General features: G+C 40.7%; 1 protein-coding gene across 2 annotated transcripts in view; it reads left to right on the plus strand.

The window, feature by feature from the left end:
* Positions 1 to 15,704, plus strand: part of CLSPN (claspin) — a 32,213-nt gene that overhangs the window by 4,155 nt on the left and 12,354 nt on the right. For both annotated transcript variants that reach the window (XM_032361326.1, XM_032361327.1), the window contains exons 4-13: positions 366 to 536; positions 2,107 to 2,184; positions 2,508 to 2,580; positions 3,484 to 3,592; positions 3,765 to 4,339; positions 9,220 to 9,411; positions 12,700 to 12,941; positions 13,906 to 14,084; positions 14,422 to 14,486; positions 15,299 to 15,498. In XM_032361326.1, the coding sequence (XP_032217217.1) occupies positions 366 to 536; positions 2,107 to 2,184; positions 2,508 to 2,580; positions 3,484 to 3,592; positions 3,765 to 4,339; positions 9,220 to 9,411; positions 12,700 to 12,941; positions 13,906 to 14,084; positions 14,422 to 14,486; positions 15,299 to 15,498 (1,884 nt within the window). The remainder of the gene's footprint in view (positions 1 to 365; positions 537 to 2,106; positions 2,185 to 2,507; positions 2,581 to 3,483; positions 3,593 to 3,764; positions 4,340 to 9,219; positions 9,412 to 12,699; positions 12,942 to 13,905; positions 14,085 to 14,421; positions 14,487 to 15,298; positions 15,499 to 15,704) is intronic.

Genomic DNA, 15,704 nt, shown 5'->3' on the forward strand with positions numbered 1-15,704 from the left:
TTGCTGCCTCTGTTCTAATGAAAATTAACTTTCAGATGAGAGTTTTTTAGGTATCCATAAGTCAAGTCTTACTTGCTAACTAGAGAAACCATCAAGTTTTATAAAGTAGTTGTTTAATAAGTATTTAATTGATTCTTCAAAAAATATATATACTGTTTACTAAGTTAGTTTAGGACACTAAAATCACAGCATGAACCTCAAAGGAAAATTGTGGGTAGGAACCAGAGAGAATGTTCTAGAATGCCATATATTTGTCTACTGATGGAATATGGGCTTTTTATGCCTTGATCCAAATTACCTTATGATGTTGTGAAATATTGGAGTTTGGGTGATTGGATTTTGCTTTTTCTTTATGTATCTTCCAGGAAGATGATGTGAAACAGCCATTTAATGACAGTGGCTGTCTTCTTGTGGATAAAGACCTTTTTGAAACTGGGCTAGAAGAGGAGGAAGAGGAAAATGACTCTGCATTGGAAGACGAAGAGTCATTAGAATCAATAAGGGCAGCTGTGAAAAACAAAGTAAAAAAATACAAGGCAAGTAAAAGATGATTGCAGAAGAGCTAACCCACTGCTTCTAACCTTTGCATTATCTTCTGATTTACTGTTGGAACTTTTTTTTTAACTGAAGAAAAACATGTGGCAATTGATGTAGGTTTTTTGGTTGTTAATTTTGGAATCAGACAGTACAGGGGATAGACATGGTAACTTGTGTGGAAGCTAGTATTTTTTTCTTTTCTTTTCTTTTTTTTCAAAGATTTTATTTATTTATTTGACACAGAGAGATCACAAGTAGGCAGAGAGGCAGGCAGGCAGAGAGAGAGAGAGAGAGGAGGAAGCAGGCTCACTGCCAAGCAGAGAGTCCCGCATGCAGGACTCGATCCCAGGACCCTGAGATCATGACCTGAGCCGAAGGCAGCGGCTTAACCCACTGAGCCACCCAGGCGCCCCAGCTAGTATTTTTTTTTCTTAAGATTTTATTTATTTATTTGAGAGAGAAAGAGAAACAGCAACTGAGAGAGAGAGAAAAAGAGACAGCGTGAGCAAGGAAGGGGTAGTGGGAGAAGCAGGCTCTCTGCTGAACAGAGAGCCCTATGCGGGACTTGATCCTAGGACCCTGAGATCATGACCTGAGCCAAAGTCAGATGCATAACCAGTTGAGCCACCTAGACACCCCAGGAAGCTAGTATTTTGACTGCCCTCATAGGATGTTAAGGGGAAAACTAGATACTTTATATTGTTAAGATATAAATTTTATAATCCTGTGGCTTTTATGAAATGAACCTCAAGTGTTTCTGGAAAGGTATCAAAGAGAAGGAACAGTCAAATATTATTGTCCTGAGTGTTTGGAAGCACAGTTGTTCTTGCTAAGATTATCTTTAGCTCCCTAGGAGTCAGTGTCCTTCCTTAGGGAAAGATATAATAAATGTAAGAAACAGGGGCACCTGGGCCACTCAGTGGGTTAAGCTGCTGCCTTCAGCTTAGGTCATGGTCTCAGGGTCCTGGGATCGAGCCCCGCATCAGGCTCTCTGCTCAGCAAGGAGCCTGCTTCCCTCTCTTTCTCTCTCTCTGCCTGCCTCTCCGTCTACTTGTGATCTCTCTCTGTCAAATAAATAAATAAAATCTTTAAAAAAAAAAAAAAAAAGGAATGTAAGAAACAACAGCCCAACCTCCATTCAAGACAGTAAATTTTTTTCTAGGCTTTATAGGGATGCTGTATGTTTAAAACTTTTATTTGATAATTCTTGACTCATTATTAACATAGCATAATGTGATGTTGGGATACAAAGCCAATCTTTTGAGTAGCCAATATCCTCTTATTTTAGTTTAATTTTTTCAAATAATTTTTTTTTTTAATTTTTATCTATTTCCTTTAGAGAGAGAGAGTGAGAGAGAGTGAACTGTATTGGGGGCAGGGGCAGAGAGAGAGAATCCCAAGCAGACTACCTGCTCAGTGCAGAGTGCCATGTAGAGCTGGATCCCATGACCCATGAGATCATGACTGGAGCTGAGAGCATGAGTTGGTCACTTAACCGACTAAACCACCCAGGTGCCCCTTCATTATAATTTTTCTCCATATTTTTCAACTTGTAATATTTTCTTCTAGAAAAAGGAACTGTCTTTGGAGAGTGGAGTGTATCCGTTTGGAGAAGAAACTGAGTCGTCAAAAGGCACCATAAGGAAGGTGAGATAGAGCTCTGTATAATTGTCATGTTGATTTCTTTCCCCAGGAGATTGTGAATTTCTGAGGGATAAATATTTTATCATGTCTGTCATATTTTCCTGGTACCCAAGATACTGCTTTCTATATAGTAGGGACACAAATATGGATTGTGTTAAATTAATTCTGTGATAGGCAAAATAAGCAATCTTGAGTTTATATTGTACTGAACTTACTGCTTACTTTTCTCTCTCTGTCCGCTTTTCTTGGAGAGGGCAAACTCTTGAAGCATGAATATCTTTCTGGATAATAGCATTAATGTAGTCTCACTTTTTGTTTTCTCTAAGGAAAGAAAGGCAGCCAGATTAAGTAAGGAAGCGTTAAAAAAACTGCATAGTGAAACTCAGCGCCTTATTCGAGGTAATGTCAACCAGTGCAGTAACTTTGAGGCAAATCACAATATTTCTTTGTAAGTTCAACTTGGCTGTTAGGGATTTTTTTTTTTTTTTTTTTTTAAAGATTTTACTTATTTATTTGAGAGAGAGAGTGCACACGTGCATGAGTTGAGGGGAGGGGCAGAGGGAGAAGCAGACTGTCCACTGGATAGGAAGCCTGATGTGAGGCTCAATCCAAGACCTTGAGATCACAGCCTGAACCAAAGGTAGACATTTAACCAACTGAGCCACCCGAGTGCCCGAGATTTTTTTTTTTTTAAGATTTTATTTATTTATTTGACAGAGATCACAAGTAAGCAGAGAGGCAGGCAGAGAGGAGGAAGCAGGCTCCCCACTGAGCAGAGAGCCGGATGCGGGGCTTGATCCTAGGACCCTGGGATCATGACCTGAGCTGAAGGCAGAGTCTTAACCCACTGAGCCACCCAGGTGCCCCTCCGAGATTTTTAAGACTTTATTTTTAGGGGAGCCTGGGTGGCTCAGTCATTGAGTGTCTGCCTTGGGCTCAGGTCATGATTCCAGGGTCCTGGGATCAAGCCCTACTTTGGGCTCTCTGCTCAGTGGGGAGCCTGCTTCTCCCCTGCCTGCTGCTCCCCCTGCTTGTGCTTGCTCTCTCCCTCTTTCTCTGTGTCAAATAAATAAACATTTAAAAACAAACAAACAATTTCCTGGATCAGTTTGATTTCACAACTAGGTTTAAAAGCCACTGGTCTTTAGGAAGTTCTTTTGTACTTAGATCACATCTTTATTAAATCCAGGATTGTTTTCTGTTTCTCGTGATGACTTTCGCTGTACTGTTTAGTTAACTGAGTATGAAGTGACATTACAAATATACAGTATATGTATTTGCTTGTTTTGTTCCATTTTATAGAGTCTGCACTTAATCTTCCATATCATATGCCTGAGAATAAAACCATTCATGATTTCTTCAAACGTAAACCCCGACCCACTTGCCAGGGAAATGCCATGGCACTACTGAAGTAAGAACTCTCTTTCCTTGTGATTATAGTTTTTGTAAATATTCAGTTTTATAACAACCATCTGGTTTTAAAAGTTCAGATTACTCATTCCTAAAACCAATTTAATTGATATTATTATGAGAGTTTCACACATAGGATAGTTTTCAACTTCAGCTCATTTTCCCTTCTCTAGGTCATCTAAGTATCAGTCAAGCCATCCCAAAGAAACCACAGACACTGCAAATACAAGTGAGAAGAGTAATGACCACCACAGCAAAGATTCTGAGCAGACAACAGGTGTAGGATATGAAATGGAAATTCATGCCCTCCCTGCAGCTTCAAAGGAACCCCAGATCACTACTGGATCAGACGAGTCTTGCAGTAAGGATTTGATGGGAAGTGAAGAGCAAGAAATTCAGGAGAAACAGAAGCAGAGTGACAATAGACCTTCACCTGAGGACAGCTCTGTGGCACCACAGGAATCCAGCTTCCTCAAGAATGAGGACAAAGATTGTCAAGCCAGAGGGCTTGTGGCACCTGAACCTCATGCTCTGGTGGAAGAGGAAATCCTGAAGAAAACAGGAGAGGCAGATGAGAAGGTGGAGGAGCCTGGGCAGCAAACCAAATCAATAATTGTGCCACCTGAAAAAGTGAGGAGGTTCACTCTGGATAGACTTAAGCAACTGGGGGTAGATGTTTCCGTTAAACCTCGACTGGGTGCTGATGAAGATTCCTTTGTGATACTTGAAGAACCTGAGACCAACAGAGGTAATCCTTTGAATTGGGGGGAGCCTCTAGAGTAATTTATTTGCAACTTTCTATTATTTGCTACTATGGAGGATAGGGAACACAGGAGGAACCCATAACCACACGTGATTGTATTCTACAGACGTACCAGATATGGGTAAAAATCTATTTAGATAAATTTGGCAGGGCATCAGAGTGTTCTCAACCTTGTTTAAAATGGAAACCTGTTGGGGTGCCTGGGTGGCTTAGTCGTTTAGCGTCTGCCTTCCTCTCAGATCAAGATCCCAGAGTCCTGGGAATGAGGCTCACATTGGACTCCCTGCTTGGTGGGAAGCCTGCTTCTCCCTCTCCCACTCCACCTGTTTGTGTTCCTGCTCTCACTATCTCTCTGTCAAATAAATAAATAAAATCTTAAAAAAAAAAAAAATGGAAGCCTGTTGATAGGTTAGTATACAAAAGAGGTACGTCACTGTTGTATTATGGTATGAGATCCAAAAAAGCATTATTCATTTTTTTAAAAGATCTTTTTAATTTATTTGACAGCGAGAGACACACATAGCAAGAGAGGGAATACAAATAGGGAGAGTAGGAGAGGGAGAAGCAGGCTTCCCGCTGAGAGGGGAGCCCAATGTGGGGCTCGTTCCCAGGACTCTGGGATCTTGACCTGAGCAGAAGGCAGACACTTAACCGACTGAGCCACAGAGGCACCCCCAGTATTATTCATTTTTTCACTATAAAGAAAAACATTTGGTTCAGTAAATTGTCTGCAAACTGAATTTCTTTTCTTTCTCCACTCATTTAACAAATATTAAACTATCCACGACATGCAAGGTTCTGTAGGGCACACCAAGAGCAATCTAAAATTTATCGTACATTTAAGCTACTTACACTCTTGTAGGGGAGATAAGTATGCAAGTAACAGTAATAACGCAAGAGAGAAGGTGGAAAGTGACATCTAGAATGAACGTGTGTCACTGATGATTGGAAAAAATTATATGAGGGAAAGGGAAAAGTAGTCTTTGCTGAAGGAAACACTTAGCATAAAGTGCTCTGACACTTTAGAGGAAGGATTGGTTTCTTCCAAAAGGTGGTTAAAAGAAGGCTTGAAGAGTAGGTGGATGTAATTACTTGTTCACTGCCTTTCCGTTTATACTTTGAATAGGGATCTTCTGGCTTGTTCCTTACTCTATCACCAGTGCTTCCACAGAGGATGACAAATTATAGGCATTTATGTTGGATGAATGAACGATGAATGGTCCTTCAAGACAGAGTTCAGAGTTCATGTATTACCATATTAGGTAATATTACCATATCCTGAATAGTAGGTAGAACTGGGTGTTCCCTCCTCTGTACTGTACAGTATGGCATGATAATCAGCAAATAAGTCTTTGTAGCAAGACCAAGGTTTGAATCTGGACTATGCTACTTACTGTTTAACCTTGAGTGTGCTATTATATGACCTCTCCGAGCCATCTTTTTTAAGGGGAAAAAAAAAAAGGATATCCACTTCCCAGGGCTGTAGTGAAGATGTATTGAAATAAGGCCCAGAAAAAGATGGCATAAGGAAACACTCAAATAATGGCTCCTATTTCTATTATTAGTGAAATTACTTACATCATAACCATAACAGCTTCTGGCGGGCAGGTGCTCTGTCATCCATGGTATCTAGTGTCTAAATTATACCCTGTGAGTCTTTGTTGACTAAATGGGTGGGTTTTTTGGAAGTGGAGGGAAGGACCTTCTTGGAAGGGACAGAGTGAGCTCTGCATAGAGCATATGGGTAGGATGGATAAGTCCGTTTGACCAGAGCAGGAGGTGAAGTGAAAAGAGTTGTATAACAGAACCAGTATAGCTCCATTAGCAAAGAAGCAAGGAAATAAGTTGTTGAACGTGGAGGGAAAGTTTTGTGATATGGGACCAGAAATAATCTGAACAGCGCCAGAGTAAGAGAGGGGTAGAAACATTTCTTAAATAGTTACAATACTAGACACTGTGAGGGAATCTAGACCGTTCTGGACTGAGACAGGAACAGGAAAAAACTTTTTCTTTTCTTTTTTTTTTTTTTTAGTGCCTACTATATTAGACATTGATAGATTCTCTATTATTGTTCTTAATTCTCACAGCCCCAGGTATTATTTTGCAGTGAAGAGACAGAGACTTGGAGAGGTTGGGTCATTTTTTCCAACATTACACTTGGCTTATATAGGGAACTAGCACAGTGCTTGGCACGTCGTAGGCATTTATTTTTAACTCAAAATATGTTTTCCTTCAGAAATAGTATTTGACGTGAAAGTTGGGTTTCCATGCCAGCCAGTTCCATATGTATGAACTTAGGATCAACTTTTATTTATCCATGCAAGAAACTTTTATCTAGCCTGGTGTTGGCTGCTGTGTATACAAGCCATAGTCCCTGCTCTCAAGGATGTTCAAGTCTAGTAGGAGGGACAGGCAGGCACACAGACCGTTACATGACTGGATGGTAAGGGTGTATACTGTGAGACTAGAGGAAGGGTAGCTCCCTTGAGTACCTCGCTGGGAGTCAGGGAGGCTTCTCAAAGGAACCAGGACCAGAGCTAAGTCCTGAAAGGCAAGTAGGAGGTTCCAAAGCAGAGAGGTGAGGGAGGACATTCTTGGTGGAGGGAACAGACCTGCAAATGGCCCAACAGCGACAAGAGAGAGAACAGGGTATTCTGGTGAGGCAGAGTGAAGATTGCAAAGGCATTGCGGATGGGTAATGAGAAGCCAGGTCATGCAGGGTTTTTAGGCCCTGGAAGGAGCTGAGCCTTTTTCCTTCTGTTAGAAGAGAACCACGGACAGATTTTTAGCAAAGGAAATGACCCAATCAGATAGTCATTTTGGGAAGTTCAATCTGGTGGCTAGCTGGGTGGACAGGGGAAAGGGTTAAGAGTAAAAGCAGTAGGAACAGCTTAGTTTCCTTAACTTCACATAAAATAATAGTTACATGAGAAAAGGCAGGTAGATCTCAACTTAGGGATGCTAGAAATGTAGGACTCCTGCTTCCCATAATAGTGTAGGGAATAATCTCTGCCCTTAATTCTACTTTCTGGACTAAAATATGAGAATGAGAACAGTTTTAGATTCAAGCTGCTGCTGGTGGAGACCTGAGCTGGAGCAGACTTTTCACGGAGGACATGAATGGAGCTGGGCAGAGACTGATTGAGGGAGAGGAGCCTGAGCAGGGTTTCTAGGGTGAGGGGGGAGATGGTTGAGTCATGTAGTAAAAGGCAAGGAAAGTAGGTGCCAGGTACGTTGGAGTTGAAGAGCTTTAAGGAGACTGACTTTCTCTAGAAGAATGAAGGCAACTCCTCTGCCTCACTATTATTTTGGGTCCCAAACATATCTTCCTCCACATCCATTTGTTCTGTTCTGTTGGTGCCAATAACAACCTGCTTACTTCTGTTACCTTTCCACTTGCATTTCCCCATTGCTTCCAGCCTTACTGAACTGCTAGAAAAGCAGGTGCAAACTTACATCTTCTCTTCCTAGACCTTTGTTTATCATTCATTTTTTAATTTTTTAAAAGATTCTATTTATCTATTTGAGAGAAACACAGTGAGAGAGGGACACAAGCAGGGGGAGTGGGAGAGGGAGAAGCAGGCTTCCCGCTGAGCAGGGAGCTTAATGTGGGACTCAATCCCAGTTCCCTGGGATCATGACCTGAGCTGAAGGCAGATGCTTAATGACTGAGCCACCCAGGTGTCCTCAGGTGCATTTTAGAAAAAGAATCAAACTTGGAGTGTTCTGGACATTTTAGATGGAAGAGAAGGCACGTGAAAATATCTAACAAACCTTAATCCCAAAGGAATCTTTTTATAACTGTCAGCTCTCTTAAAACAGCCCACTGTGGTGTGAGATCTTAAACAGAGGCAGAAGGTGATGATGCCAGGTCACAGCTAGCTGAAGGAGAAAGGAAAAAGAAATTCTGAGCTATTATAGCAATGGGGAAGTGGAGAGAGATCCTATTGTCATTGGACCACTGAACTAACTGCTCCCAGCATATATATTCCCCTTTGTATACTAGTTGGGTGTGTGGTATAGAGACCACATGTAAATAGGATTTCCTTCCTGATGATATTGATCTTACTAGTACAACAGTTTCACCAACAGACTTTTCCAGTCCTGCTGCTGAGTTACATCACTAACTGGATGAATTATCATTTCTCCCCCCTTTTTAATTGATGTTTTCCGTATTTAATAAGATTGCTAATTAATAGTGAAATGTTCAGAATAGGTAAATTTTTAAAAAGAGGCTGGAATCTATGAAAAATTAATCCACTGAATGACTGATAATTATGGTGCAGTTTCTACCAGTTCAGTACTTTTTTTTTTAAGAATTGCCTACATTTGGGCACCTGGGTGGCTCAGTGGGTTAAGCCTCTGCTTTCGGCTCAGGTCATGATCTCAGGGTCCTGGAATCAAGCCCCGCATCGGGCTCTCTGCTCAGCAGGGATCCTGCTTCCCTCTCTCTCTGCTCACCTCACTGCCTACTTGTGATCTCAGTCTGTCAAATAAAATCTTTAAAAAAAAAAAAAGAATTGCCTACATTTATCTGAAACTACTAATGTATGTTAATTAACTGAATTTAAATTTTAAAAATGAGGAAAAGAAAGAATTGTTTACATCTAGAAACTTCAGTTATAAATTTCTACTGTAAAATGATTTGTGAAGTATACTGGGGAAAAAAAATTGCAACATTTTATTAGTTTGGGTTAAGTTATATGGGTATGAATTTGACATAGGTGTTAGTAGCAAAGCAGTGATTGGTGTCTTTAGGTATTTTTTCCCCCCCGGGCAACTTTTTGAACTTAAACAGAACTGGAATCTTAAAGGAAAGAGTTTAAGCATGGCAAACTGACATACTTGTTGGTGTTTGGATCTAGAACTGGAAGCCTTGAAACAGCGTTTCTGGAAGCATGCTAACCCAGTGGTCAAGCCCAGGGCTGGTCAGAAGGTGAATGTGAACATCATAGTGAAAGGCATGGATACTGATGGAAAGGAAGAGCTGAAGGCAGATGTGGTACCTGTGACTTTGGCCACTGAGAAGCTGGATGGAGCAGGCCACACAAAGCCAGGTATTTGAGTTCATGTTTTTGCTCATTTGATTCCTTACGCTTTGTACTCGGGCAGGTATTTATGGCGACTGAAGACCCTGTCATGAAAAGTTCTAGAATCTCTTTCCTTGGACACTTTGGAGATTGGATAGCAGTACTATGGCATGATTCCCATGTAGCATTGCTTAGATGTGTGGGGTGGGTAGGATGACTTTATTTCCAATTGTCTTTGTCTTATAAAAAACAATAAGTAGAAATGCCTGGCTGGCTCAGTCAGAAGAACATGAAACTCTTGATCTTGGGGTTGTGAGTTTGAGTCCCCACAGTGTATAGGGATTACTTAAGTAAAAAATTTTAAAAACTAATATATTAATTTAAAAAACTATAAATATTCATGTAGAAAACACAAGGAATAAAGACAAAGCTTCTATGATCCTCTATCAGAGACACTTATAACTATATTGTATCCTTTATTTTTTTATTTGTTTATTGTAGAGAGAGTATGAGCATGAGTTGGGGGAGGGACAGAGAGAGAGAGAGAGATTGGGAGAGAGAATCTCAAGCAGACATCCTTCTGAGCCCAGGGCTTGATCTCACAACCCTGAGTTCATGAACTCAACTGAAATCAAGAGTCCATCCCTTAACCGCCTGAGCCACCCAAGTATCCCTATTGTGTATCCTTTTAATCTCTCTTTCCATGTATGTATGTATATGTTTTTAGAAACAGTAGGATGATCAGACCATGCATTCAGATTTTTTTTTTTAATTTTTTTTTTTAAGATTTTAAAAATTTATTTGATGTAGCGAGAGAGAAGGGGAGAGCAGGAACACAAGCAAGGGGAGTGGGAAAGGGAGAAGCAGGTTTCCCGTGAACAGGGAGCCTGATGCAGGGCTTGATCCCAGGACACTGGGATCATGACCAGAGCCGAAGGCAGACCCTTAATGACTGACTGAACTACCCTGGTGCCCCTGCATTCTTATTTCTTATCTGCTTTTTTGTTTTAACAATGTCTGTAGTCCCCACTTCTACTTTGAAAATACAATTAATATGACACAAAGAAAAAAATTAAGACACTGAGGAAAATGTATGAAATGCAAAGTTATTCTTCCTAAAGGTAGCTGTTCACAGTTTTTTGTGTGTTCTAGGAAGAAAATTCATAATGTATATGTATACCATTGTGTGTGTGTGTGTGAGAGAGAGAAAGAGACAGACAGACATTGGATACTTACTCTATGCCAGGCACTGCTCTAGGTACTTTACTGTAAATACATCAATGTCTTTATTTTATATATGAAGAAACTGATATACAAAGCATTTAAACCACTTGCTCAAGTTTACACAGCCCATGAGTAGTAGAACCAGCAGCCTAATCCAGACCTTGTAACTTCAGAGCTCAAATACACATTTTATTGCTTTTGAAGGTTTTTGTTTTTTTTTTTTCCCAGATTTATTTATTTATTTATTTGACAGAGATTACAAGTAGTCAGGGAGGCAGGCAGAGAGAGGCGGGGAAGCTTCTAGCTGAGCAGAGAGCCCGATGCAGGGCTTGATCCCAGGACGCTGGGATCATGACCAGAGCCGAAGGCAGACCATTAATGACTGAGCCACCCTGATGCCCCTGTATTCTGATTTCTTATCTGCTTTTTTGTTTTAACAATGTTAAAACAAGAGTGGGAGAAGGAGAAGCAGGCTTCCTGTGAATAGGGAGCACGATGTAGGGCTCTATCTCAGTACCCTGGGATCATGACCTGAGCTGAAGGCAGAGGCTTTAACCCACTGAGCCACCCAGGCACCCGCTTTTAAAGTGTTTTTTAACAGCTGCATAATATTCTATTGTGCAACTATAATATGATTTGTTTAACTATACTCCTGTTAATAAATATCTTGTTTATTCTAGTTCTTGGCATTTTATACAGTGTTGAACTCCATTATCAGGTGTATATTGGTGTACCTGGATGCAGAATTCCTTACTCCGTGGAATTATTGAGTCAAATTTTGATATGTATCATCCCATTGTTCTTCAAAATAGTTGTACCAAGGGCACCTGGGTGGCTTAGTCACTTAAGCATCTGCCTTTGCCTCAGGTCATGATCTCAGGGTCCTGGGATCGAGTCCCATGTCTCACTCTCTGCTTAACCAGGAGTCTGTTTCTACCTCCCCTCTGCTACTCCCACTTGTAGTGCTTTCTCTCTCTTTGGTTCAAATAAATAAATAAAATCTTTAGGGCACCTGGGTGGCTCAGTGGGTTAGGCCTTTGCCTTCAGCTCAGGTCATGATCCCCAGGTACTGAGATAGAGCCCTACATCGGGCTCTCTGCTCAGCAGGGAGCCTGCTCCCTCCTCTCTCTCTCTGCCTGCCTCTCTGCCTACTTGTGATCTCTGTGTGTCAAATAAATAAAAATAAAATCTTTAAAAAAAAAATAGTTGTACCAATTTACACACGGAATCACAGTGTGTAAGAGTTCCTGTATCCTCTTGTTAATAAGAGATATTATCAAACCTTCTAATTTTTGCCAAATATGTCAAATTATTTTGACAAATTATTTTTATTTGTATCACTTTAATTAGAAATGAGGGGAGGGGTGCCTCACTGCCTCAGGTGATGGAGCATACGACTCTTGGTCTTGGGGTTGTGAGTTCAAGTCCCACGTCTTTAAAAAAAAGAAATGAGGTTAAGCATTACTTTTGTTTATTAACCACATATGTTCATTTTTTTCTTTGAATATACCCTTTGCCCATTTTACTCTTTTTTTTTTTTTTAAGATTTTATTTATTTATTTGACAGACAGAGATCACAAGTAAGCAGAGAGGCAGGCAGAGAGAGAGGAGGAAGCAGGCTCTCTGCTGAGCAGAGAGCCCGATGCAGGGCTCAATCCCAGGACCCTGGGATCATCACCCGAGCTGAAGGCAGAGGCTTTAATCCACTTAGCCACCCCAGCACCCCTGCCCATTTTACTCTTGAGTTGTTTCTTTTTTTCCTTAATATTATCAGTGTTGTCCTTCATGGCTTCTGAGCCAGAGCCAGAGTCCTGCTCTTCCACTGTGTTTTTGCTCTTTAATAACTTTATAATCTCTGTGTGGTATATTATTCCAGGGTGTAGAACATCACTGTGAAAGTTCTCTTTTACATTTTAGTTCTTTATACTCCTTATTTGTTAAGGTAACAAAAGCCAGAGAGTACTAAAGTCTCTGATTTTCCTTTGGGGATGTGACTAGAATGCTTCTGGAGTTGCCTGAAACACATGCTTCCGTGATTACAGTGGGTAGTTGGTCTTTCTGTCTGAAGTGTTTCTCCATATCTCTGTTCAGGTGAAAAGCTTCAGGTGCTGAAAGCCAAACTACAGGAAGCGATGAAACTCCGTAGGCTTGAGGAGCGCCAAAAGCGGCAAGCATTATTTAAGTTAGATAATGAAGATGGATTTGAAGAAGAGGAAGAGGAGGAAGAAATGACGGACGAATCAGAGGAAGATGGAGAAGAGGAGGAAGAGAGAGATTTAGAGCAAGAAGAGGAAGATTTAGAGCAAGAAGTGGAGGAAGAAGGCAATCAGGAGGTTCTGAAAATTATTTAATTTTGTTACTTGGTCAGGATGGATAAGAGAAAGAGAAAATCAGATTTGAATCAGAGCAGAGTAAGCATGTTCAATTGTATAAGAGATTTTAGGGGCAGAGGTGATGTAACTAGCTCAGAGGTACTGAAGTCCTAGTGCATTCAGTTCTCTCAGCACCTTTGACTGCCTGCCGTTCACAGGGCCCTTAGCCTTGGCTTCTACCTGTTAGTCTGCTTGTTGAACATAAGGCTAAAATGGAAACAGCTTTGTATTCATAGTTGCTTTTATCTTGTTGTTTACATAGTTTTCTCTATTTAGGATGAACAGCGGTCTTAACCTTGGTCAGGTGGAGGTCTGGAATAAGTTCTCAGGCAAGCTGAGACCTTCCTGAGTTTCTTTCTTCACTGAGGAGGGTATTTTTAGAAGGGCCTCTTGCCCTTGTTTCTGGCTAGGTAAGATAGATGATGATAGGGTTTTGGGTACTGAGAAAAAGAAAAAAGCCACCAAAGGAAATACATACATAATTAAAAAGAAAAGCTCCCTTGCTGGAACTCTGCAGTCATTGTGAGAGTTGGCTCATATTTATCCTTGGGTAAGGAAAAAAGAAAGAAGGAAAGCAAAGACCGAACTAGGCAGCATGTCACAGTCTGTTTTTGGTCTGAGGCCACTAGTTGTCCTTCAGTCTCAGGCTAATTATTTAGCCTTTTATTGCTTCAATAAAATGATAACCCAGTCTTTCACAGTCTTTTAGCAATTTGGGGAAGATAAACGGTAAAATAAGTATAAAAGAGCTCTAGAGGTGTCGGAAAGTTATGTTACTGCTAATGGTTAGACCGAGCTTCCTTCAGACTTACCTTTTCAGATCTAAGATGTGACCTGTAACCAAGCAGCCATATATTTGGCCAACAGCATATTTGCTCTTGAATTTTCTGACTCTTTTTGTTTTTGGGTGGCGTGATTGGTGAAGATTGCAGAATTCCTTCTCGGTAGTGAAGAAATAGAAACCAAAGACGAGAAAGAAATAGATAAAGACAACAGTGATGGCAGTAGTGACATTGGGAAATCAGTTGGACTTCTGTCTGTCCCCAAGCCTCTGTCATCCGATTCTACCTTACTTCTATTTAAGGACAACTCTTCCAAGATGGGGTAAGTAATTCTCTCTAGTGAAAGATAAGATTCCCTTGGGTTTGCCCTCTCATAAGAAGCAAAAACATGGGGCGCCTGGGTGGCTCAGTCGGTTAAGTGTCTGACTCTTGATTTCTACTGAGGCATGAACTCATGGGTCATGGGATGGAGACTTGCGTCTTACTCCAGGCTCAGGGGGAGTCTGCTTGGGATTCTGTCTCTCTTCCTCTCCCTCTGCCTCTCCCCTTATCCGTGTGCACTCAGCTCTCTCTTTTTTTTTTTTTCCTCCTTTCTAAAACAAATAGATGTTAAAAAAAAAAAAAAGCAGAAACAAACAATTTACTTTCTTATTTTATAGTTACTTTCCTAGTGAAGAAAAATCAGAAACAGATGAAATCTCAGGCAAAAGGTCTAGCAAACTGGGTAAGTAATGACTCTTACACAGAACTTGATTTTTCTTAGCTCCTCTAGCTTTGGTACTTAAGGACTACAATTCCATAAAATTCCATTTTTTTGACTCTAGTAGACTTTTCTCAGTCTTCCCTGTGGCAATGAAAAGCATTTATGAGTTAGAAAATTTTTCTAAAAGGACTTTGTAAATTAAGATTTTTCTTCGTTCTGTTTTTGAAAGCTTACATTCAGTTTCCTTTCAGGTGACTGTGGACATATAATAAGTCCTTAGTAGTATGTGTTGATTAAATGAACCATGAAACATTTCTGTCCTATGTAGATAAAAAGATGAATACGTGATTGGATAACATGGAAAGTGATGATAGGTGTTAGGCAGGGTGAGAGAAAGATGGGAACTTTCAGGTGTCACTTAGCTTAGTGACAAACCCTGACTGTATAATGCTATTTTAGTACCATAATTCACCTTCACCTTCATGCTTTAGAACTTATAACTTGAGGGACGCCTGGGTAGCTCAGTTGGTTGGACGACTGCCTTCGGCTCAGGTCATGATCCCGGAGTCCCGGGATCGAGTCCCGCATCGGGCTCCCAGCTCCATCATGGGGAGTCTGCTTTGCTCTCTGACCTTCTCCTCGCTCATGCTCTCTCTCACTGTCTCTCTCTCAAATAAATAAATAAAATATTTAAAAAAAAAAAAAAAAAAGAACTTATAACTTGAGAGGTTTGCCTATGAATGTTACCTGACAGTTTCATTCTCAATTCTTTTTCCTAAACAGATCCCCCTTATTTCTGGACCCATGCACTTAAGTTATTTCTCTTTCTTTAGATGAAGATGATTCATGTTCATTGCTAACAAAGGAGAGCAGCCACAATAGTAGTTTTGAGCTGATTGGCTCCACGATTCCATCCTATCAGCCTTGCAACAGACAGACAGGACGCGGGACCAGTTTTTTCGCTACACCAGGAGGATTCAGATCTCCTTCCCCTGGGCTATTTCGAGCCAGTTTGGTCAGCTCAGCTTCTAAGGTAAGATGGTAATGGTTTTCTAATCTCCTCCCTCTTTTACTTCCCACACTGCTAAATTGTGTCCAAGCCAAGCAACTCCCACCACATTATGTATGTTCGGTTTAAAGAAACCACCCCCTTTGTGTATTAAAAACAAGCCTCATCCAGCGTTCTTACTTTCTTGAAGACGTTTTTTCTTTATTCTTCTCTTGGCTATGCATTGTCCT

The sequence above is a fragment of the Mustela erminea genome, chromosome 10, assembly GCF_009829155.1.
Source record: "Mustela erminea isolate mMusErm1 chromosome 10, mMusErm1.Pri, whole genome shotgun sequence".
Classification (NCBI taxonomy): Eukaryota; Metazoa; Chordata; class Mammalia; order Carnivora; family Mustelidae; genus Mustela; species Mustela erminea.